The sequence below is a fragment of the Pagrus major genome, chromosome 4, assembly GCF_040436345.1.
Source record: "Pagrus major chromosome 4, Pma_NU_1.0".
Lineage (NCBI taxonomy): Eukaryota > Metazoa > Chordata > Actinopteri > Spariformes > Sparidae > Pagrus > Pagrus major.
The window spans coordinates 6,563,524-6,588,713 of NC_133218.1; the positions used below are offsets into that span (position 1 = coordinate 6,563,524).

The 25,190-nt window shown below is 41.4% G+C and overlaps 1 protein-coding gene across 3 annotated transcripts in view; it reads left to right on the plus strand.

The window, feature by feature from the left end:
• The first annotated feature begins 2,011 nt into the window (after window positions 1–2,011).
• The window catches only part of dmxl2 (Dmx-like 2), a 50,986-nt gene continuing 27,807 nt past the window's right edge, over window positions 2,012–25,190 (plus strand). The window contains exons 1-20 of one of the 3 annotated variants that reach the window (XM_073464340.1): window positions 2,012–2,343; window positions 11,613–11,738; window positions 11,999–12,070; window positions 12,192–12,270; window positions 12,479–12,623; window positions 14,699–14,765; window positions 14,885–15,057; window positions 17,664–17,844; window positions 17,978–18,158; window positions 18,270–18,488; window positions 18,583–18,854; window positions 20,684–20,953; window positions 21,079–21,308; window positions 21,463–21,668; window positions 22,984–23,105; window positions 23,493–23,582; window positions 23,718–23,826; window positions 23,932–24,051; window positions 24,169–24,399; window positions 24,738–25,024. In XM_073464340.1, the coding sequence (XP_073320441.1) occupies window positions 2,257–2,343; window positions 11,613–11,738; window positions 11,999–12,070; window positions 12,192–12,270; window positions 12,479–12,623; window positions 14,699–14,765; window positions 14,885–15,057; window positions 17,664–17,844; window positions 17,978–18,158; window positions 18,270–18,488; window positions 18,583–18,854; window positions 20,684–20,953; window positions 21,079–21,308; window positions 21,463–21,668; window positions 22,984–23,105; window positions 23,493–23,582; window positions 23,718–23,826; window positions 23,932–24,051; window positions 24,169–24,399; window positions 24,738–25,024 (3,267 nt within the window). In that variant the 5' untranslated portion in view covers window positions 2,012–2,256. The remainder of the gene's footprint in view (window positions 2,344–11,612; window positions 11,739–11,998; window positions 12,071–12,191; window positions 12,271–12,478; window positions 12,624–14,698; window positions 14,766–14,884; window positions 15,058–17,663; window positions 17,845–17,977; window positions 18,159–18,269; window positions 18,489–18,582; window positions 18,855–20,683; window positions 20,954–21,078; window positions 21,309–21,462; window positions 21,669–22,983; window positions 23,106–23,492; window positions 23,583–23,717; window positions 23,827–23,931; window positions 24,052–24,168; window positions 24,400–24,737; window positions 25,025–25,190) is intronic. The other 2 variants (XM_073464341.1, XM_073464342.1) reach the window with 2 other exon arrangements.

The following is a 25,190-nucleotide window of genomic DNA, read 5'->3' on the forward strand; positions in this document are numbered from 1 at the left end:
CGTAGTTCAAAGAACGGTCGTCACCAAATGTTAAATGGACAGCCGCAGTATTACACATGCTACAGGATGAGTGTGCCCCGCCATTGTTGTTGACACTGCTTATGTGTATGTGTCACATTCTCTCTGGGTTCCTGCCTCGCAATTTTCTGTTCTGCTGTCCTGTGTGTCATGCTGGCTGGCAGGCAGGCCCTGCCTGATGATGTCAGTGTGGCTTAAATAACTAGGCCAATGCCATGATGGTTGGTTGTGTGTATCACCACCATGGATCCCTGTCAGTCCTCTCATCATTTATCCAGAGACAATGAAGGATACACAGTGACAATGAATGTGTAAGAGGGGGTACAAAAGGGAGAGGGGATAAGCAGTATAATGGTGATTTGCTGCATTAAATCTCGTCAGTGAGATGAATGAGAGCAGATAAGGAGATGAGGGAGAGTTGCAGCTGCGATGAACCCTCAGCTGGGTCGAGCTCACTCGCTCTGTTCTCTGTATGTCAAACAGTAGTGGACATCATCGTAGTAGCATTTCTTATGTTGTAGTTGTGATAGCAGCTGTTGCCCCCTGACACTGGAGTGCAACTAATGATTATTTTAATGATCTTTTTTTTTGCTTGGTTATCAATCATTGGGTTTATAAGATACCAGAAAGTAGTGAAAAATGCCCATTGTAATTACCCAGAGCCCAGTGTCACGCTCGAAATTGCTCTTACTGTTTGACTAACAGTCCAAACCTCGAATATATTTGATTTACTATCATGTAAGACAATTTGAGCAATTTAATAATTTCAGTGGAACAATTTCAATCCCTAGGTTGCAAAGATAGTTTTTGCCTTAGTGATAATTGAGTGATTGCAGCAGTGTTTCATATGCATCATAGAGACTTTTCAAATATTTCATGTGACACCACAAGGCTTGAATGGGAAGTGAAGACCACCACTAACTGCACATAAGGAAACACTAAGGCTCTATAAATCTGTTAGAGTAACACATATGGCTTGTAAAGGATTGTAAAGCCCCTTGAGACAGTCAAAAAGCACTATAGGACTTTCATCTTTTCCAGTAGTGTCCTTCAGGATTCCCATACATTTCTAAATATCTCACAGGAATACTAAAGTTTAAGTTCTTTAAGGATTCCCACAGTCCAATTGGATATTTGTTATGTGTGTGCGTATTGGTTTTAATAAAATCCCTTCCCTTTCTTTACATTTAAAAAATCATAAAATACTTTTTATCCCTTTATAAGAAAACTGTTTGGTTCTTTTAGGACTGTCAAAGTCCTAGCCCACTGTTTTTTTGGATATCATATGTGTTTTAAATGCCATTTTTACAATAATTAGCCTCTTTTTTTTGCCATAATTAGGAGCATTTCTTACTTTAAATTTAACTTTACTATGATGGATTCATGGAAAATCATATTAAAGCACTGGATACAAATCACAACAATTAGTTTGTTAAAAATGCCCTGGAAAATGTAATGTGTGCCCCTGCATGTTTCAGCATCATACAAATAAATCCGACTTTTCTTGGTTGCCACAAGCTTCATTTTAACGCTGTATATGTCGACAGTTCTCTCTCATTCGGTCACTGATAACATCACTACCCCATCAGCTCTTGGTTGAACTCCAGACTCCACATTTATGATCAATGAACTCAGATCATCGACAGAGGGCTGCTCGCTCTACATGCCGGCGCGCCGTAAACATAGAAAATCAGTGCTAGAGCTGCTGTGCAGTTCTCCAGAAAGAATATCGGTTCATCATTACAAGAAGTTTTTAGGTCGTTGTAAAGAATGGACGTGACACCGTAACTGACTGTCTTTATTATTTATGAACAAGCCCAATGAAGCTCTAAATTCAACCCAGGAGCCGGTATGTCCCGGTCTATGTGTCACGTCTCTATGGCCATTCAGTCGTGCCTTGACAACGTCGTGAACGCGCATGTCAGGTTCGCTGCAGAGATCCCGCTGCCTCGGCTCTCACGATTAATCGTGGGGATGGTGTTGACAGCGAGAGGCGACGGGCGGCGAGTTTTACCCGTTTAAATAGATGACAGGGCCAGGTGAGACTACACTCACACCGACCGAACACTAATATCCCGGAACCCGACCCGTTTTGTGGATGAAGACGACGCTGCCGGGCCGAGGACAACGATAACGTTTACTGATGGAATTCCCAGTCGTTGCTAGATGGAGAAACCGAAAGGGTGGACTCGTTATTAATAATTAAAAAATCCCCTCTGCTGCTAAAATAGAAGGAAAATGCATCTGCACCAGGTGCTGACGGGAGCTGTGAACCCTGGAGATTGCTGCTATTCGGTGGGAAGCGTGAATGACATACCTTTCACGGTGAGTTTTATTTTGATACTGCTGTATTTGCTCAAGATGACACCCACTGAAGCTAACGACTGACTAGCTAGCTGGATAGTTAGCTAGCTAGCTCGCTCGCTCGCTCGCGCTGTATTGGCAGTAAACGGGCTGGCTAGCGAGGTAAAGCACTAGCTAGCCGGGTAGTGTGCTAGCCAATCTGCCGCACCGAGGGATTCACAAACAGTGAGCCAAGACTACTCGGGGCAGCCTTATCACAAGCCCCTCTTTCATTTATCTTGACAGCCTCTCAGGCATTTACAAGCTACCGTCCTCACTCAGAAGCTCAATGATAATGTCTGCATCTACTCCTTCAGGGTAACGTTATATTATTTATCATTCCAAGACGCTAGCCACTCAAATGACCTTTAGCTGCATCTCGTTACGTTAGAATTACTGCAAGGGAATCCCTCTGCGCAGCCATAACATTATAGGGAAATATTTGTAAAAGGGACACGCTCCGACGGTGTTTTGCAGTGCACGGTACAGGTGAAGACGCAAGGGGCTTGACAAAAAGTGCGCATCGATACAGCGTGAAAAAGCTGTTTTAAGTCTGGTTTGCAGAACTAGCTAAGCTTGCTACCATTTGGCGTTAAATCCTCCTCACGGATCATTAGCTCGCTGTCATCCTAGCATCAGCTGCGCCAGTCATGACGTAGAGAGCCATATATGGATACATGAGCTAGAGGGCTGAATGAAAGTGTGTTGGTGTCGAATATAACATTCACAAACGTGCTGCCATCTGTCATCATTTGAAGTTGAGCGAGATAGAAATACCTTTCATTTATATAACCGGTGTCTAGCTCAGTTTGAGTTCATGAATTTATCCAAACACTTTTACCTTCAGCCAAATCCTGTGTCTGCTATTTATCGACCTCTTTGAGCTATACATATTCTTTGTCTGTCTGAGGTCTGGCAACTTCCCAGCATTTCTCTCGGTGCTTCAAGTTGACAGGACCGAGAAGCACAGTCAATAATCCATTTTTGTGAAGCGAGACATGGGAAGATCCAATAATATTACAGCCTATTTTGTGATGGACAAAAGAGCAGATAAAAAGTGCACAGTAGTTTGTGACCCAAGCAGATGTTGTGTCTCTTTTGGTTTAAGCATCCTGAGTCAGCTCTTGTACTGAAAGCGGAAGATGAAAGATGATGATTTTATTATGATAGCTGGATGATCTTTCACATCCCGTAAGGAGGAGGGTCGTAGTTTGTTTACCGTAACCTATTCATATAAAGAGCATTATTCATGTTTTCATGCAATCACAAAGATTGAAAGCTGAGAAAATGTCCTATTTTAATTGATTTTTTTCCTGTTGATGACTCAAGCGGATGCAGCCGCCATGTCAGTCACCAGGACCGGATTCATGTAGTCTTTTTGATCATAGTTTTCACCAAAAGCAAAGTGACTGCGTTCATTAGATTCTGCCAATACAGGCTCACAGTAAATTGTTCAGCAGCTATGTTGCACACAACCATTCCCTCATGCTGAGAACACTGTGAGCCTCTCTAATGGCTGCCAAATCTGGGCTTGGTCTGTCTGCTTCCTATTAGTGAGGTGCTGCTTCGTTGTTTTATTTTTATATATTTTTTAGAAACAGACACACTTTACTCCCTCCTTTCTGATTGCCTCAGTCCTTTACGATATAGTGCACCTTTAACTAACCCCAGATCAAGGATGTTTGAATGTAAACAGACGGGCTTTGTACCTAGGGTCATATCTGCTCAACAACATAGGACAGAGCTGGTTGTGAGGCTAAAGCCTGGCATGTCGCCGCAGGGCCCATGTTTCTATGCCTGGTGTTTTCTTTCTGTGTCTGAGAGGATATTTGAAGAACACTAGACATCATGTCCGATGCAGTTACACTCACGCTGACCCCTAGGGCTCCTAGGCCAGACCCTGCCACACACGCACACACACACACAAATACACACACCTAACCAACAGCAGCCAGTGCACCAGTTCAAATGAGCAAACATGAGGCTAGTGCTTCATTGGATATATTTGTCTGTGCTTCAGTTTCTACAATGTTGCATGCTTAACTTTGTGCTTTGGAATATTGAGAGAAATTTTTAAGATTAAATGGCGTCTGAATGACGGACAGTAAAATATAGGTGCCCTGTCATTTTGAAGCTTGGGTGGATGGTTGGTAGAGGTGTGGTTCTTCACTGGCCTCAAGATTCGAATTGATTACGATTTGAGAGGGAGATTTTACACACAGCGTCCAGTTCATGCTACCCAATAAGTTAATAAATTCCTAAATGTCACCAGATGTTCACTTTTAAAAAAATGAGTGCATTTGTATCACTCACTGCAGGTATCTGCTTCCCTCTACCATATCTCCCAACATATTATAGCACAGTGTTTCTCACAGAATCAGACTTTAATTGTGGCGTTGGCTGTCCAGCTGGGGTGCCATAGGGTGTGAGCCGGCTAACTTTCAGTTTAGTGCCCAGCTAACTTGAATGGGGATAAAATCCAAATTTTATTGTACTGAACTGCTGAAATTCTGACAGCAAAACGAGTCATTTTCACAGGGGTTGTGCGGCTTTTATTACCGTTTTACAGACGTGTCTTTCACAATGTTGCATCACATGACGATGTAATTACATGGCTTGGCCAAGACAAAAACTGGCTTCAAGGTCTGGCGTTTGTGGGGGCTTGATTTCGACGATGAAGCCAGCCATCTTCTTTGCAGAGGAAGTTACGGTCTGCTGCGTTAAATAGTCCTCCTCCTCTTCTTCGTTGGTTTTACTGGTTTACCTGGTTTTAGTGGACCGCCACAAATAAATTAATGTGTGGGAAACACTGTTGTAACATTAGCCTAATGTTCACCCACAATTTTTGTGCCAACTGTATTGTCCAACCATGACCAGAGAATCAACAAGCAACATCGGCAGGCTACAGTTTTGTGTAGGCTGCGATCTCCAGATTATGCTCTGTCTCTGCATCGATGCAGAATCTTCCACAGCTGCATTGTGATGCATCTTAGAATCGAGAAATTTCCACACCTGTTGGTGTGAGTATAGTTTTGTGTTGATAACTCCCTGGCTAGAACTATGAGTAAGAATGTGAAGGAAGTAGATGGAAATAAATAGAGAGTGGGTGATGTGGCCAAAATTGTCTATCATGGTTTACATAATTGTACATGATGGTAACGATATCACAATACAGTTCTGTAAATTCAGTTTAAAAATAACTATAATGTGCCATACTTCATCACATTTGAAAACCAAAGACTCAAAACAGTAAAACTAACATTCATTCCAAATGGAAGCTTCAACCTCATCTTGGTTTGGTTGGGATGCCTCCTGTTCTGTATTTACAATCATTCTCCTCCTCCGTGTTTTCTTCTGCGGTGGTTGGCAAACCACCTCAGAGGTTCCTTACCACCAACGAGTTTCACTCTCATGGCATGTGGTCATCATGGTAACCAATTCACGTTACCTTGCGAGGCAGCTGGATTTGATCACAAGATCACGCAAAAATCCAGCCCTGATTTGCTATAACTCTCTCCCGCTTTGAAACTGTATTGCCAAATCTCTACCGGTGGACACATTTCTACCATAGCACACTATAAACTGTTAATAATGCACCCTAGACATAAGTAAGAGGAGATCTGTTCAACACCAAAAGAAATTGTATTATTTATCAAAGTGAAAACTTAATGGTCGACTGTCAGTAATCTAGTTATTACCATTACATGAATAATTTTCCATTTTTGATCGTTCAGAATGGTTTGAATCTTTTATCAGCTGAATGACAAATATGACTGAACTGTTTGCCATTGCCTTTAGCTATTAAGTGTCATTTGAAGACCAGATGATAATGTCCTCTTGAGAAGTTGTAAACATCATGGTTAGAAAGATGATTTCTGTATTATGTGTATTATAGTGGGTTTTTTGGGTGTTTTTTTTACCTGTGGTTGTAGATGAACAGCCTAGCTGGTTTGATATGCAAAGCGGCAGATGTGTGATCCACTAAAAATAGAATACACGTGCAAACTACAAAGCACAGGGAGAGTGCATAACCCACCAAAGCTGCATATTCCTCTCAATTTTGTAATCTTTATAACGGAGAGTATTAATTATGAATGTGGATCTTGATCTACATCAGAATACAGATATCATGACTTAATGTAAGATAGTGATGCCAGTTTTCTGAGGTTACTGAAATCCTATATGAAAATATTCAAGTGTCTGTATTAGACAAGTATGGCTTTTCCAAAATTTCAAGTGTTTCATACCCATGACCAATGGGTCTTTTAACATGTTGGTGGATTGCTACAATAGATATTGCCCTTTAAATTTGGTAAAAATTGCACAGTACATTTAGTCATGGAGTTATGGCAATTTATGTGAACCATTTACTCAACAATCATATGGCATATCAAAACATGAATGGTTAAACTTTTACAAGCTCCTTAGTTACATACCAAAATCCAAAATAGCTGAAAATCTGGCAGAAATAGGTTCACCCTTCCCAAATTAAAGGAACTAGGGCACACATTTTTTTTTTTTGTCCTACAGTTCAGGAATCATAAGCCAAACGTAGCATTCTTTATAAATGATAACATGGTGCAGGGCGACTACACTGGTTTTAAAAAGAGTCTGATTAAAAGTAAGCTTATGAGAAAATGATCCTACGTGCGACTTGATTTATTACCTCAATAAATAGTTTACTAATTCATTTATGGTCTCAATTGATAGTCTTCTTCAATATGAATGATGTTCATTTTGTAAATTAAAGCTCCACTTTCTAAGAAAGTTGATTTTTGAGTCTCACTCCCAACTCATCAAATACTTGCACTTTGGGATTGTGGGTTGGGTCGGTCGCCATCCCAAAGTATCACTGTGTGAAAAGGGCTAGTATTTGACAAGTTGGGAATGAGATTCAAAAATTGACTTTCTTACTACACAGTTGTCTAAAATAGACAATAAAACAGGGTGTGCTTGAATGCGTGGCTATCTTATAATTTGCAAGTCACTACCACAGTGCTTTCTCAGGTTCTCAGTCAGATCCAATCAGGATAGAGGCTTAGCAATATGTATCCTCACTTTTGGCTCCAAAGAAACAAGATGGTGACAGCCATAATGCCATAGCCGAGGCTTCAAAACAGTAGTCCACAAACCAATGGCTGATGTCACGGTGGGTTTACACTTGCTGGACTTCCGTAGACACTGGGATCAAAGTACAGGTCTGTTCTATAGGGTTTGCCAGGGACAGTTTCTTCATACATATTTTACAGAGAGACAGGGCTACAGGCCAAAATTGATCATTGCATGTTTCTAAATATTTGCAGCTACGGCTTTTGACTACAGCTCAAAGTCATCTACAAACATGGCAGCATGGTACACATGGCAGCAGCTGTGTCAGTGGAACATGCTCGCATGATTGCGTTAGGCACAGGGACTGAGTTGCATTAGCAGAAGTGATCTCTCACTCTCTTCCTCTTATCTACTTTCATTACCACAGCACGTGACTGCATTCACTCCTTTCTTTCAAAATACATTTATCCTGAAAAGCAGCTAAATCCCTGCGTCACGATGTTCGCCATTACAGTGTTCAAATAACATTTAATATGCTCTTAACAAGTATGATGTGGATCGATTTGTGTAGCTCTCATCAGTAATAAAAACATGACGTGGATGACCATGCTGTCTTTTAATAAACTAGAAATAGAGTTTGCTGAGTGTGCTTTTTAAAGCACGATACAAGGGTTTCCCAGAGTTGGGCCGAAGAAACCAGCTCAAAAAGGTGATTCAGTCAGGGATGTTTTTGATTAGATTTGTAATGAGTAGTTGATTAATCAATTACTCAGATGAAAGAAAATTCTTTTTTCAAGCAAAAATGTCAGAAACTTGCTGGTTCCAGCATCTTAAATGTGAGTATTTGCTGCTTTTCTTGTCATTTATGACAGTAAGTGGAGAGTCTTTTGGTTTTGGACAATTGGTTGGACAAAAGAAGCAATTTGAAGATGACACTTTGGACTCTGGGAAATTGTGATTATTTTGCAACATCAGGACTTCTGTAAATCTTATATGAAATAATAGTAAGCTCCCACAATGCCAGGATAAGAGCAATTCCAGCAAAAGATCACGTCTGCACTACACAATAGTTAAATAAATATAGTTCGAATTCTACAAAACGGTAAGATCACATTACAATCGTTTCTCTGCTCACCTTAGTTTCAAGTGCTTCGTCAATGTTAATGTGTTAGAGAGGTAATATTTGTCCAAAGGCAGCAACTTTTGTGATGTAAGCAGCTTTCATGACTGACAGGAAGGAAGCGTTGCTGCTGCAGGGTTGCACTCATTAAGTCAGCAGATTTATAAGCTGAAGATACTTGGGTGTAGATCCAAGTACATTCATAGACAGAATCAGTGGCTTCTTAATGCTGTGGGTTGCTGAATCAAATAAAAATCTTGACAGCTGGCGCAACATTGAATTAATTAGAATGGGCATCCAGCAGACCCTCATGTACTTGTTTATTTGAAGGGCTGCCTTTGATTGGAATAGATTCTTAGTTGACTAATGGTCATAAGAATTCTAATCTCTTATCTGAATATCAGTCAGACTTTTTCTCCAACCCCCTCCATAGATGAACACAGTTGTGCAGGCAAATCTCTTAAAATCTGTTGCTTAATAAAGACCAAAGCGTAGAGTTTCTGTGAACATCATTGAGATGCAAGAGATGGGAGATGTAATTTTCTTTTAATGACTGTTGAATATTTCATTTCCAGAAAACGAACATAAAAACAACTGATCTGTAAGCAGACTCCAAATTTCTGAGTCAATAAAGACACTGATATTTTAGTCCTAACTCTTTGTTTATGCCATTAAATCTTCTGTAGTTGTGTCAACGTTAACCATGATGCCATGTATCAGTATTAAGCTGCTACTACTAATGTATCATCAACTTTGTATTGTATTAAGTGCCTTATTGTTTTACATGTACGTGTAAAAGAAATACAGTACACACAGAAGCTGAAAACCACAAAAGTAAAGCAGTACCGATGGTTCATCCTGTTTAAGGCAGATTCACTCTGCTTACCAGCCTGGCTGAATGTCCCACCAGGTCCAAATTACCTAGCTGATAATGCGAGTAAAACGGACTTACACATTCGTGTGTCCGTGTGTGTGTGTGTGTGTGTGTGTGAGGGAGGTGCAGAGCAGTCCTAGACAGTGCGTGACGGTGACCGCTTTTAATTCCAGCTGTAATGTGCAGGAGCAAATGCCGCAGTGATAGTAAAGCACACACTGCGCCTTCCTTACTTTTGCTTCTACCTGTCTCTTATGTATTATTTAATAATGTGTGAAGTATGATCGTATGACAATCTTCACTTTAACTTCGTCCCCGCCTGTCACTATATATAATACCACTGGCTGTAACGTCGTCCTGTTGTGTGACCCAGTGGTTCCCAGCCTCTCCTCCTGTTCTCCTGAATAATGAACGACACGAACCGTCATCCTGACTGTACCTTTGCGTCGAGGCCAGCTTGCCTGTCTCCCAGGTGCTGCTGCCACTGCTGCCATTCTGCACATGACTCCCAAATGCCAGCAACCGCCATTGTATCGGTTTACCTCGCTGCCCATTATCCAAATATTAACACAGAGCTGCCCAATAGGCTTGGGCATTAAGCATGTGCTGTGTGTGTCTACTTTTTGTCATGCAGTAGATCTGCAAAATGGCATCTTATATCAGTTTTACTGTTATGTTCTTCTGTGCTGGATTTACCACCTGCCAGTGCTATGGTGGTTTAAGGAAATGGCACGCTGCGCTAATCCTGTTGTAATAACTCACACTGCTAATGCAATATTCATATTAGTGCCACTGAGTGCTATGATGGGCTCCTTTTAGTTATTTATATGACATTATGTTGTATTTCCAGTTTAAATATATTCATGTGGAAATTCAAAGCAGTAAGAAACATAATAGACAGAGCCATAAAGCAGTAGACACTAAGTTTATTATACCTGATACCAATGACTGATAATTTCTGCTTCTCATGAATAATATCGATAAGATAACCTATGATTTTGCATTTTTGTATTTTAAATTGGGGTTTCTAACCTGTCTTTCATACACACCTGAGGGTAAAAAAAGCTAGGATGTACTGAGCAAAGATGAATGATATAATATTTCATAGCTCCATTAAGATTTAGTTTGTTAAAAAAAAGATTCTTCCTCCTTCTCCTTTAGGAACATGTATGCAAATTGCAAATGTCTTATCTCCCTCTGAAACTGTAAGAAAACATTCACATGGACAACATGTTTGGCTCTGTAGTCTACACTCTGTGGCGCTACTCAGTTGCAGCAGTTTTACGTCATGAATGCAACAACTGTGTGCTCTTCTTCTTCTTTTTCTTCTTTTTTTTTTCTTCTTTTTCTTTTTCTTCTTCTTCTTCTCCTCTAATACTTGCCTTTACCCACTTAGTCATTATATCCACATTAATGATGATTTTTTTATCCAAAATCATTGTGTACGATTATGATGTTGTAGTCCTAGCATTTATGAAGTGCCTTTGAAAAGATGTCAAAATATTGAGATATATATTGTGTATATTGTGTATATATGGCCTATTTTTAAGGCCATATCGTCCAGCTCTAATAAAGGTCAATACCACTACCTGCTGTAACAGTGTGTAGATGTTGTGCTTGTAGACTAAGTAATATCGGCTCTATTTATTGTCTATAATTTCAGAGATATCTATGGATAGCCTGCTATTTTACATATATCCCTAGTTTAATAAATATGATGTATTATTTAAAGCCGCAGTATGTAAGATTTGGCCGGCAATCGAATTTACACTCAAAACAAGTAGAGACACAGTGTATCACCCGAGTAACTGTGAACTGTTAATGCAGTACGCGAGTAAGCTCTGTTAGCCACGCTGCTAATAGTCTGCAGCGGCCTCAATCGAGACTCTGGCTCTGGGACAACAAAAACATGGCTGGTTCAGGCTTGAAGCACGAGAGGTCAGGCATCAGTCAATGCCCACCTCCGGAGGTCTGGGCTGCACTATTAGACTGTCACCTCTTATGGTACAAAGTGGTAAAATGAGATGGGGTGGACCAGGACTGGCTGGTTAGCATGCTGACTTCAATGGTTATCTCTGCAAAACAGTACATAGACGTCTTTGAAAAAAACGTCAAAACTGTTATTTCTTCTATTTCTGCTTTGTTTTCATTTGTTTACTCTGACTCAATCTGATTCGGTTCCTCCCCCTGTGCCCATTTCTTTTCCAGGCCTATGGCTCAGGTTGTGATGTAGTGATCTTGGCCAGTGACTTTGACTGTGTGCAGATTATCCCCGGCGCTCAGAATGGAAACATACAGGTGGGCTGTGTGGAGTGCTCCCACCAGCTTGGCAGGGTAAGTGTTGACTGCACACTCAGACACTCTCCCACACGCAGTTTTAGTTTCTCTGTGTAGCCAGAAGACATTGTCAATTATGCTGAGCACAAATAAGTCCATTTAGCCCTGCATTTGTACTGCCCATGCTTTCCTCTCCTTTGCCATCCTGCTCTCCCACAACACCACCCCCCTCTACCCCTCTCCTTTGAGAATGGCTGTGCAGAAGCACTGATGGGGTGAGTAATGTTGTGATGATGAACACAGATCTTTATTTTTAGATCGCCGCATCCTACGGAAACACAGTCTGCATCTTTGAACCTCTTTCTACCAACCCAAACAAACGCCACAAGGTGAGCATGATTGTCAGTATTTTAGACTTATATAGTGGTTTAAATCAGTATCTAGTGAGTTTAATCACACTTGTGTGCCAATAACACTGCATGGTGTGTGTCGCTCTCCTGTCACTAACAGCAGCTTAACTATCAGTGGCAAAAGACAGGACAGTTCTTCCTTGATGCCATCACCTACAACCTGGCCTGGGACCCACAAGGTACGCCAATGCTTTCTGTGTTAAACTGATTCTCTGACTGTCTGAATAAATTAATCCACACTACGCGCTGCTCCTATTACACCCCCCTGCGGTTTGTCTGGAACAACATGTCCATTATGTAATAGTCACTGTGCATGTGGCTCTGTGTACTGCATTTGTCAACGTGGGACGTGAGGTGTGTAACATGGTGTTTTTTTTGTGTCCTCAGGGAACCGCATCCTAGCAGCAACCGAGCGGCTCCAGCTGTGGGCCCCACCACTGACAGATGCCCTGATAGAGGAGGAGGATGGACAGATAAATGACGACAAGCCCCACCCTGTCCTCAATGACTGGAACTGTGTCTGGCAGTGCAAGTAGGTTATTACTTTAGTACATACTGTAAAAGCATCATGACATGGGAAAAAATCTTGTTTCTTAGAGGTCATGTACATTAGGTCAGCAGCAGAGTCACAATCCAAAGATTTTTTAGGGCCAAGTACATAAATTTCTATTGCATTAAATGTTCTCTTATGTCTAGTGCAGAAGCAAACATGTAATATTCTGACAGCAATGTCAGCAGACCTGTGTCCTCATTTATCTTCATTTCCTCAACTCTTGATCTGTTGTCTTGTAACAGTTTTCTTTAACCAAGCTTGTTACTTGTAAGTGAGTGTGAAAAATTTATTTTGCTCATCTTTGAAAGTACCAAAATTTACTGTCAATTTTGTGATCGAAAATTGAAATGGATTTGTTGTTCAGTAGGATGGGAACCAGATGAATCTGCAAACTTGTGTTTTATATCTTTTGGCAGATGTATCTGATACCCGTCCTGTTCAGACAGATTTGTCTGTGTCGGTCCAATCATAACCATTTATCTAATATTGGACGCTTTGATACGAAACAACCAAGAAACTGAAATGCTCTGCATGTAGAGCCAGAATAATTTCACATCTAACTCAGTGAATGAAGGGTGTATTTTGACTAAGCCAGAGTTAGTGTTTGTTGGAACAGTGGAGAGACTAACCAACATGGTTTTGGGGAGTTTTATTTTGTTTCTATGAAGTAAAAAATTCTGCATTCCACAGTGTTGTCAAACACAGAATAACAATCAAAGCCTCTTAGTGGCAAAAACACGTAAACGTACTTTGATGGGAGCAGTTGAACCCATGGTTTATCATGTGGCAGCCACTGCAGCCTGGTTCGCGGCTGCTGGCTGAGGTGATCTGCTGGCTGAGGTGATCTACTGGTCCAATTCCAAAAACTTTTTGTACCTAGTCATTTAGTCACCGAAATGCTTAAGTACGTTTGTATGCCTACAGACGTATCGATGCTAAACGCAGCTCCACTCTGCCTGCTGTGTTTTGTGTCACACATTTTGTGGCTCTTATTCTTTGTGGGTCTATCCAATTACGTTCAGAGACATTTTGGTCGGTGCCTGCACCCAAAATACACTGAGAGGTTCTAGAGTCTAGAAATTAGACTTCGCAAATGGGAATAAGTATAGAATCTAGACTTATTCCCATTTGCAAAGTCTAATTTGCATTTGGGAACAACAGCAGCGCTCATTAGAGTGCATACCTCTGTCAATCAAGCCTAATCCAATATCAAACTCGGTAGCCCTGTATCACTCGAAATTTTAAACCATCACTACCCTCTTGACCATGTCAGCTCACCAGATCTAGGATCCGCATCAAATTGTACTTACTCACAGGTGCTAGCCACCTAAATGCGCTGTTTTTTTTTCCATCAAGATACATGCATTATTCCCTGAGAAATTAATGAAAATGTCAAAAACGCCTTAAATCCTTCTGACAAACCAACCAACAAACATACGAACTCAGGTGAAAATATTACCTCCTTGCTGGAGGTAATAATGTCGGGGCATTGAGAGAACAGTTGAATGTTCCAAGCATGCACTGTTTTTTTCCACTTATGCCCGTTGAAAGTTAAACAGGAGCCAAATGTCTCTGTCTTTTTTGCTGTGTTTAGCCTTTTTTCTGACATTCATGCAGTAAAGAGTTGGCCTGTCCTGAACTGACAAAAATTATCTTGAAATCTTCCTCTTAAAACTTGCAGAATTACACTTTTTCCTAATAAAAACTTATAGGCAGTTACTGATTATCCAAACTACTCACGTGAAAGGTTTGTTCGCGCTGTTGCGAGCCACTTTTTTGAATCTGTGGCCTCTGCTTTAAGCTGTGCAAACAGACATAGACACATGATACCATATTAGTAATTGTCAACTGATGACACACATGCATACCCAGGAAAGAAACTAGAACAGGGAAGTGCAAGCTCAGAAATGACCAGCGATAACTCATGCACAAAGTAACCACACAACCGCAGTGACAGCTGACAGAAGAACCAATTGTGTGTGTGGAGAGTTAAGAGTTTCCCGTGGAGAAGTGAATATAGCTGATATCGTTGTTTATGCTTGTGTTTCTCTCAGGACTGCAGCATCTGTTCATGTTGCCAAGTGGTCTCCTGATGGGGAGTACTTTGCAACAGTTGGGAAGGTATATGATTCATGTAAACACGTTGCAAAACAGCACATTTTTGATATGTTTGTGTAATTCTAAGGCCTGCGGTGATGTTGTTATGTAATGTTTTTTCATGCATGTGTTCGCATACACAGGATGACTGTTTGCTTAAGGTGTGGTATCCCACCACGGGCTGGCGCTCTGCAGTGGTGGTCCAGGACCTCTCCGATAAAAGGCCTCCTCCTGTTAACTTCTCCTTTGTTTACTTGGCCCATCCTCGCTCGGTCACTGGTATGTCCTGGAGGAAGACCAGCAAGTTTATGCCCAAGTAAGAAAGCACACACACAATCCCACAGTCAGTAACATATTTATCTTGATGACTACAGCACATGCTTGTTGTCTCCGAAAGGACGTCACTTTTTTTGACTCAGGAAAGACATTTTCCTCTTTCCATTTTCATTTGATATTGACTATAGTATTTTTTATCCTTTCCTCTATACATTTCTGTATTAATTTCTTTCTCAGATGCAACATTGAAAAATGCTTTTATTTACACAAAGTGTAGATTTTCCTGCAAAAATGTGCAGTCCTGTCACTGACGAGCACTACTAGCTGCTATGTGTCTGGTCATTTTGTACCATTCGCACTTATCTGTGACTGTTCAGCAAACTACGACTGTTGCATTGGTGGTGGAAGCAGCCAGAGAGAGGGAGTTTGTTTGTTCCACTGAGTAAATCAGTGATTGAATCAATGTAATGCAATCTCTTTCTTTTATCTCATTTTTGCATTTCTTTCCCCCTCATGCAAGAGATCAGAGGCTGAGCAAAAAATAGTATACAGTGTCCAGTGTTTCCCCTAGGATTGAGTTGTAGCAATGGAGGTGTCACACCCATGCAAAAAAAATGTTTGTACAGCCGCAAAGTGCGATGTCCAGAAAGCTTCTGTTGGTCTGCCAGTACATATAAGGTGTAATGAGCCAGTTTTTTAAACTAATTTACATTATAATCAGCTTTGGAGGGAAAAATTACTAGGGCTGGGACTTTATCGCGTTAATTACGATTAATTAATTACAGAAAAAATAACCCGACAAAAAAAATAACGCATTTAATCACAATTTATTTTTGCACTCCAAACAGCACAAGTTCCCGGCAAACCCATAATACTGATGCACAGGACACAACACGAGAAATGGAAACCGATGAGAAGTCGTTGCTGGGTTCGGTGGGCGGAAATGTTAGTTTTAAAAAACTACCGGGTGGAAACCTGGATAAAAGCACAGTTGTGTGCAAATTGTGCAAGAAAGAATTTCACTGGAGCACTTCCAGCCTCCGCTACCACCTCAATGCCAAACATGTTGCAGCTAGCACAGACAACGCTCCTAGTTCGAGCAGGCAGTGTCAGCAATCCACACTCGACAAGATGACAGGGTTCAGAGCCAAAATGAGTAAGTCCACGACTGACAAATTAACAAACGCACTGGCGAAGTGGATTGCAGTGGACTGTCGGCCACTCTCGGTGGTAGAAGATCAGGGGCTAGAAGCGGTGCTACAGATAGCGTCGTCTGACCCAACTTATGAACTGCCATGCGGAAAGACAATTTCAAACTAAATTCATCAGCTTTATGACACTGAAAAGCAAGCGTAAGCTCATTTATGTGTCTATTCATTGATTCAGTCATATACCAAAATCCATTTAAATTGAAAAATGTTGCTTCTCGTGTCAAATATTGATATGCGATTCATTGAGATTAATTAATTACAAAGCCTTTAATTAATTAGGTTAATTTTTTTTAATCGAGTCCCACCACTCAAAATTACATAACATTTTCTCAAGAGCAATTCCTGAAGGGGACACCAAATGTAGTTCTGAAAAAAAAATGTGTCACCCTGCCAGCTAAGAAAAGCTACATTGCTCCTGCAAACACTACTAGTTGTGTTTACAGGGATATACTGGGCAGGGGGGGGACATGACTCCATGTTCAGCATTTCTTGTGACAGTGTTTACATCTACCCTATGCTTGTTGTCATAATCATTGGGCTGACATATTCAGGTAAACGCAAAGTTCCTCATTTATATCCTTTATGGCATAAAGGATATAAACGAGGAACTTTGCGCTTAAAGTTCATGCTTTACTCGTGTGTGAATTGACCTGAATATGAAGCATCAGTAGTGAGAATAAAATTCAACTTACGTTTCTATGCTTTACTGACAGTGTGTAACCGTGCAAAGTAATGTAACGTTAGTTTCTAAAGTTATAAGAACGCTTCCTCTCTTTTCTGCTTGTGTGCCTTTACTCACAGGTGTGTTAATTGACCTGTAGCTATATGAAGTGTCCATAGCGCAAAATAATATAGGCTAACACGAAAATAAATGAGATAAACACCCAACAAAAAAAGAAAAATCAGGAGCACCGCCGCTGCTACATGCATATAGGGGAAACACTGGTGTCAGTTGCAATTTTTTATCAGAAATATTCTCAGTCTGTATAAAGCATCCAACAAGACCATTTAAACAGTTTTGTCTGTGTTTATTGGATCTACACATAAAGAACGCTCTGGTTATTTCCTCTCATGCAGTAAAAATCTGGAGATGTTAGAATTATTCCACCCACATGCACTCAATTTATTAGCATTTTTCTTGTTACAATAAAATTCATCATGTCTATAGTGAGGGTTGTAAGAAGCAGCTGGCTTTTTGGAAAATAGTCTAATAACTTGTAGAGATTGTGTAGAGTAAATCACGCTGCTCATATGCCAAATACCACTACCCATTATATTTTGGCCTCGACACTCAACTCTTTCTTGATTCCAAAATTATATACATAACATTATTTGTGTGCTTTGAATGTTTTGAGAGTAAAAATATTGGACAGATTGACGAAAAATAAAGAAAGCGCTGATTGGTTAACAGGAGCATTCTCCTGTTGTGTTCTAGGGGCTCGGTGTGCAATGTGCTGCTGACATCCTGCGAGGATGGTGTGTGTAGGTTGTGGTCAGAGACCCTGCTGCCAGAAGACAGCCTGCTCGGAGGACAGATCTCTGAGAACACACACTCCTTTAGCTCCAGTCTGCCAGGCCTGGCAGGCAACAAGGACAAGATCCAGCATGCTTTGGAGGTACATTTATTTATTCAGTCAGATCTCATCAGAAATAACTCATAAGAGTAAACATGAAGTATATACTGTTCCTGATAAAGGTCATTATATTTACCTGTTCTCCATGTTTTATTGTTGTGCTTTACTTGATTAGTCAATTCACCACCTGAAGCATCTACGCCGGGGTCGCCGACGATCCTCTGCTCTGGTGGCACACAGTGAGCTGCTGCCCTCTCAGCTTGGCACACAGGACGCTCACACTCACCGCCACATCGCTCATCATGCCAACGCCCTGTGTCACTTCCATATCTCAGCCAGTATTAACCCCAACACAGGTAGAGTGTCTTTCTTGGAGCTGTATCAGACGTGTTTCGATATTTTATTTGCCCTTTTTACTCTTCATCCATATATAACTTCCTCCTCCTGCCTTCCTCTTCCTCTGTCAGACATCCCAGCAACGCTGGCTGACTCTGCAGTGTTCAACCCAGATGATGGCACTGGTGGTGGAGGCTTTGTTGTTCACTGGCTCAACAATAAGGACCTCAGCTTCACCTCCTCCATGGACCTCTTTATGCTGCAGCTCCGTAAGTTCTCTGAACAGCAGCTGGAGCAGACTACTGAGGACCCCCTGGACCCTGAAGGATCCCCTATGAAGTTTGACTTTGGTAAGACCCTCAGTCAGGCCAGCACAAGTTCCTTAAAACATACTAGCTTAAAAGCAATATTGTGTTTTAAAGCACATTGTTTTCTGGCTTGTAGACCTAGACGAGATGTCTGACAAAGCCTCCTCAGAGCACGGTGAGGAGGGGGAGCCGGGGGAGCAGGGAAGCACCAAGGCGTCCTCTCCAGGATCCAGTTCAAGCATGCCTTTGCCCTCCATGCTGCTGGAGAGGAAGATGGAGACTCTGACCACAGAGTGGAACAAGAGCCCAGACATGCTGTTCACCATCCACCCTGCCGATGGATCTTTCCTGGTGTGGCATGTGAAGTACTTGGACGAATTCAACCAGGGCATCTTCAGACAGGTTCAGGTGAGCAGTAAATGATGAAAAAAACATTTTTGCATCCTGATTGTAAAACATGTTTCACTCACTCCCTAACTCACTCATACACTCAGAGTGGCAGCAGTGTAGTTGTAGTTGAAGTTTTTCTAAAATGTAAGGTGACTCAGCACTCCCCCAGCTTTACGTAAGACTTTTTTTCCCTCCGGCGAAGACACTGTGGGCTCTTAAAACTTTGTCATGTCACAGTTCATAAAACTATTTTCTACAAATCTTCTTGCCTTTCCTGAGTAATATTTATTTTATATATGTAAATGTAATCAAATTATGAACATTTAGCTTTGTGAAGCTTCACACATTACTTGACAGTTTTCATATACTGTATGTATAATACTGTAATTCTTGTATACAAATACATGGATGTCCCAATCAAGTTTTTGGACCCCAATCCAGATCTTAGTCATTAAATATTTAAATAGTATTGCCAATACTATTAAGTTTATAATTCTGAATTATTGATGTGATATTAATGCCATATTTAAATTGGAGAAGAAATTGACATAATGTGATCAGCTAGAAGAGTTAGAGGTGTTTCAGTTAAAATTGTAGGCTGAACACTTCAACCAGACAACAGAAACACCAAATTACATTTTTACCTGTCATCTAGTTGCTCACAGAATTGACGTTAATTAGTGACAACAGGTGTGATGCGCTCTTGATGTTGTATGTGAGTTTTAACTGATGAAAGCGATGGTTAGCGTGGGATAAAAATGAGAAGCCACTACCCAAATGATGTGTATACTGTATGTAGTAGAGGAAGGACAGATTAGGTGGTGTCAACGTTATTTCTGTGTGTCTGTGTAACCTCAGAATCTGAATTCTCATTGCTGCGCCCAAATAATTTTTCACGTTCACACACTCAAATTTTCCCTTTGGTATGCAGCGAGATGCTCACACTGTACAGCCCAGCTGTCCTAAATGAGAACTGTGCTGCAACACAAGCAGGCTGAAGAGGACAAAACAGAGCAAAGAATGTTCAAAATTTGATTGGCCTCTTTTAGCTGAAGCCAATCCTGTAAAATGTGCCTGAATCAACCTGGATGAGATCAGCTAAGAACATCTCTACAATGAAGTTTGCATGAAATTTCACTGTTCCTTATTCATTGTGATTACTTTGCATACGCTTCACTGATACAGTACTGTATGCAGAAATATAGCTTTATCAATCAGACCATAGTAAGTGAACACACACTTTGGCATTGTATAATAAGACAGTATACAGTATACTGTAGAAATTGATAGTGAACAGTATGCATGTACTGTAATAAGCAATAAGATCTGTGTGTTTATGGTTTAGTTGTAAACAGAAACTAGCAAGTGAAATAGTATACGTAGAAATCTTTTTTGTCCACTCACATGGAAATTTGTCTGTGGCTTCCAAAGCAAAACTTAAAAAATTACAAATAAAACAAAAGGACATTGTAAAGACAGTTCATACAAACAGGCATATGCTAAAGAACTACCTCTGGCATGGGTTAAAATACATGACATAAGAACAGTGAATAGGTGTGTCTGTAATAATAAAAGGTTGGGATGAAAGTGCTAAAGTAACAAAAAATAAATATCTTAAATATGGCATCATAAAAACAGCAACAGTCACTAATATCTTATATAAAAATCAATGGTTTAGTAAAATAAAAAAATACATCATAGAAAAATTTAGCATATTGTTAATGTTGCTTTTGATGAACTATTTGGTGTCAAATTGGTATGAATTGCTTTTTCGGTCACAATATGTATGGACTTCCTTGGAGAATGTGTGCCTTTGTTCCTCATATTTCCCTCTGTCTCTCCCACAGGTGTCCTTCTCCTCCCGCATTCCAGTGGCGTTTCCTACAGGTGATGCCAACTCACTGAGTAAAAACATCCTGATGTACTCCTTCACTTTGACTGAAAGTGAGAGTGGCGGAGCAGGGGAGCAGGGGAGGATGGTTCAACGTGTCTCCCACTCTGCTTCAGCCTCACTTGGCCTGGGTTCACCCGCCCTGGCCTCCTCCCCCAACCCACGTCCTGGCATATGTCCTGCTGTCATGATGGTCTCCAAGCATGTCGATGGATCTCTCAACCAGGTAAAAGGTTGTTAGGAACACATTTGAGAGCTTGTTGCAATTTTTTTTCATGTTTTTAAATGACTTCTGTTGATCAAGGTGTTCCCAAACACTTAACTTAATTTTTTGTTTGCCTCTGTCTTCAGTGGGCCGTGACATTTGCTGAGCGTTCTGCCTTCTCCAATGTATTGACCGTCTCTCACAAGTTCCGGTACTGCGGCCACCGCTTCCATCTCAATGACCAAGCCTGCCACACTGTGCTGCCGCTGCTGCTGACCTCCTCTCATCATAACGCACTACTCACCCCGCCCTCAGCCCCTGGCAGCCTGGAAGGAGAGCAGCCTCCTACTTTTCCCCTACCAAAGGGACTTCCCAGGTATAGAGCAGGGAAGGCAGAAAGCAAAGGTTAAGGAATAGATAGCAAGGGGCACATGAATGAAATGCACTCACTGACACACGTTCATACTGTTGCAATGGTCTTGTTGGCCTCTCCATGAAGCAGTTCTAATGATGCGTTACTTTTCCATTAGCAGGAAGCAGCTTCGTAATGCAGCAACAAGGACCTTTCATGACCCCAACGCCATCTATAGTGAACTGATCTTGTGGAGGGTGGACCACATTGGACCCCTGTCCTGGACCGGAGGGGTCTCTGAACTGGCCCGTATCAACTCTCTGCACACCTCTGCCTTCAGCAATGTCGCCTGGCTACCTACCCTCATTCCCAGCTCTGTACTCGGTAAACACACCATGCATTTTTAATATTGTGGAAATTTTAACCTCAGTGATGAAGGACACGGCAGAAACATTGTTGTCAGGTGAAAATAATTATCGAGAACTTAAAGGTGCAATATAGAAGAATTGACCACCTGTTGAATTAAAAAAAGATTGCTGGAGTCACTGCTAATGGCTGCTAACTGATGCTGCCGTTAACTAATTAGCTCAGTGAGCCGTGAACTTAGCAGTCTGGACTGCGCATTTGGAGGGCCATGGGAGGGTAATTGTTTAGGCTAGCTGCTTAACATGATAACTGCAGTATATATCATTGTAACACAGTAGATAGATGTGATAAGGTCAGAACTGTTATTCTCATTCTATTGATAATTTTAGTACATTTTTGAATGTTAAAGTTCTTACATATTGCACCTTTAACAAGGACTTTAATGTAGAAGTGGAAGTTTGAATCATATGAGCCTCTGCTTTATCTCATACAGCAAAATATCTGGATTGCTATATGTCAGTACAAGACTATGCTAAATGTATATACAGTACACAATGGCATCACGGCCGCTAAAATGGATTTGCACTAGTCCGACTCACCAGATGCAGACTGTTTGATCTAGCTGGCCATCTCCACGCTTCCACTACCTGCATGTTACTGTTTTTTAAATCCCTGTTTATACAGGAAACAAAAACAACAACCTCCAGGCTAGCAACCTACATGCTGAAAATTGCAAGCTACCCTAACCCATAATAAACATAATAAAAAGCAGCTTGTACCATTTCTTTAGGGGAGTTTAGCCATTTTAAAGCCTGGGCTGGCCTATCCATGGACAAAACAGGTTCCACCCAACACTATTTTGCAAGGGTGCTGTTTAGTGCCGCCCAAGACGGTTGTGATTGGTTCCAAGAATACAAACAAGTCAGAGCATTTTTTCCCCTGTAGCAGAATGATGATTGGTCTGGCAATGCCAGACTAGATTTGCACAAAAAAATTGAGTACAGTATTTCCTCAATGGCCATTATGCCTTCCAGGATATAAACATATTTTAATGACTTAACTATGAAAGCAGCATTATATAATTTTCCAATTAAGATCCAACATGGATTTAGTCTCCATGCTGCCTGAGGAAGGAACTTAATCCCTAAAAGTAATTTTGAGTTTTGTATTAGTAAAGGCACATAGTTCAGTTTATGAGTATTGTCCAACTTTGTAATAAAAATACCAAATATTTAATAAATGTCTTTGGATCAATATGTGTTGATAAAATAGTAATAATTGCATGAGTTGGCACTGCAGGACTTCCCTATGAACTCTGTGTTGTGTCCCTCAGGAACTTACTGTAACAGTGCCAGCGCCTGCTTCGTGGCATCAGATGGGAAAAACTTGCGCCTCTATCAAGCTGTGGTGGATGCCAGAAAACTCCTGGATGAGCTGTCAGATCCTGAAACGTCTGTAAGTGAACACACTCGCACGGCACTACACACGAAAAATGTTATTGCTCATTTGGATGTGAAAGTCTTTGTTTAGAGTCTCTGTTCAGTGAATTTTGTGTATCTGGGTCCTCATGTCTCACACTGGGGATCTTTTAAAGCTTTTATCACAGAGGACCAGGATTCCAGTCCAAAGTAGGCTAATGAGCAGGCATATTTGAGGCTGACGAGTCTAAAACAACTACATTACAAATCTTATTTAACCACATCATTCAGATATGAAAGTCTTGTTACATGCCATCTTTTCAACACCTGTGAGCTTTTTTAATAATTTCCTTTGAATGCTGCCTTTATTTGAAAATTAAACTAAATGGATAGTTAACCATTTTTCACGTGTGTCTCTGTTTAGAAACTGGTTGGCGAAGTGTTTAACATCGTCAGCCAGCAGTCCACTGCCAGACCCGGATGTATCATAGAGTTGGACGCCATAACAAACCAGGTGAGCAGCTGCTCTGTGTTTATCACACCCTCCTTGGGGCAGTGATGGACAGAAATTCAGGGCACAAAAATCCTGAAACCATCTGATCAATAGACCTTTAGTAACCTGTGTGATGCTGTTTCCATGTGCATCCAGTGTGGCGCCAACACCCAGCTGCTGCATGTCTTCCAAGAGGACTTCATTCTCGGTTACAAGCCTCAGAAAGAGCAAGAAGCATTCACACCGGCCTTCCCATCTGGTGAAGGTAAAGCATATGATCAAATTAAAACTATGTTAAGATCTGTTTCCTAATATTTTCTCAAACCTTACTGTCAATAGAAGAAGATAATAATGTAATATCTATATCCAGATTATCAACCTGCCCCATTCTCTGAGAAGTTCTTCCTGGTGGTGATAGAAAAGGATCTCAACAGGAACTCTGTGCTGCAGATGTGGCACCTGCACCTCAAGTCTGTGCAGGCTTGTGTTGGTAAGTGTTGGGTACACACAGCTAAGCAGTTATTGACATAATTGGAAGTAAAAGCCTACCATTATATCTACAAAACTGCCTCTACATCTGTTATATTCCCTGTGTCTCTGTGTCCAGATGATGAGCCGAGCCCAGACTACAGTTTCCAAAGCCAGCTAATGGTTCCCAATCAAGCTATGAATGCCGACTCATCCCCGGAGACCTCTCCTATCAGACCCCTTCCACGGTCAGCCTCGACAGCCAACTTACAGTCAGCAAGCAAACTCATCCTCAGCTCCAAGCTGGTGTACAGCAAGAGGCTCGACCTGCCTCACGGGGTCGAGGTTACCAGGGCCACCCCCTCTGCAGGTGGGGATGGTTTTCACACAAATGACTCACACCATCTTTTTGTTAGACTGTTTTTTTCCCATGGTTGAGTAGGTGGCCAAGCCCTGAAAAGGTCTGTCTTTATTTTAGGATGCATTTGGTTCAGAAATAAAATGAGACATGTGAAAGGGGCTTCCATCTGTTAGTGAGGTCAGGCAGAGTCCAAGAAGTACATGGAAAATCTTTTTGCCACACGTTATGTAGAAAGCAAGAGACCAAGAAATTAGGTTAACGCAAGAAATCACAGAACAGGTTTACATGCTTTGCAGTAACCTGCTTGGATTTTTCTAATTCCTCGTCCTGCCTCTCCTCTCTGCCAGGTCATCTGAGTTCCTCCTCTATCTACCCTGTGTGCCTGGCTCCCTACCTGATTGTTACCACCTGCTCTGACTCTCGCGTGCGCTTCTGGCACTGTGCGGTAGAGTGTGATGACGGGTATAGCGAAGAAGACCAGGACAACCGGGTGTACCGCTGGGAGCCCTGGGCCCTGATGAACGAAGAGGAAGACAACAACAGCGCTGTGGCTGTGTCTGGACGGCCTGTAGCCGTGTCCTGCTCCTACATCGGCAGGCTAGCGGTGGCCTTTAAAAAGCCACGACAAGGACAGGTAGGAAATTGGAATGTGGCTTTGTAATGCTGTTTTCAGTTTGATGCACCAGAGACCTATAGAGGTGTGGGAATTTATTTAACTGTGGCAATCAACTTGAGGTGGAAAATTGCAATAAAAATGTAAATGCAGTGAATAAACATAATTTGGCTGTGTAGCCTGGATC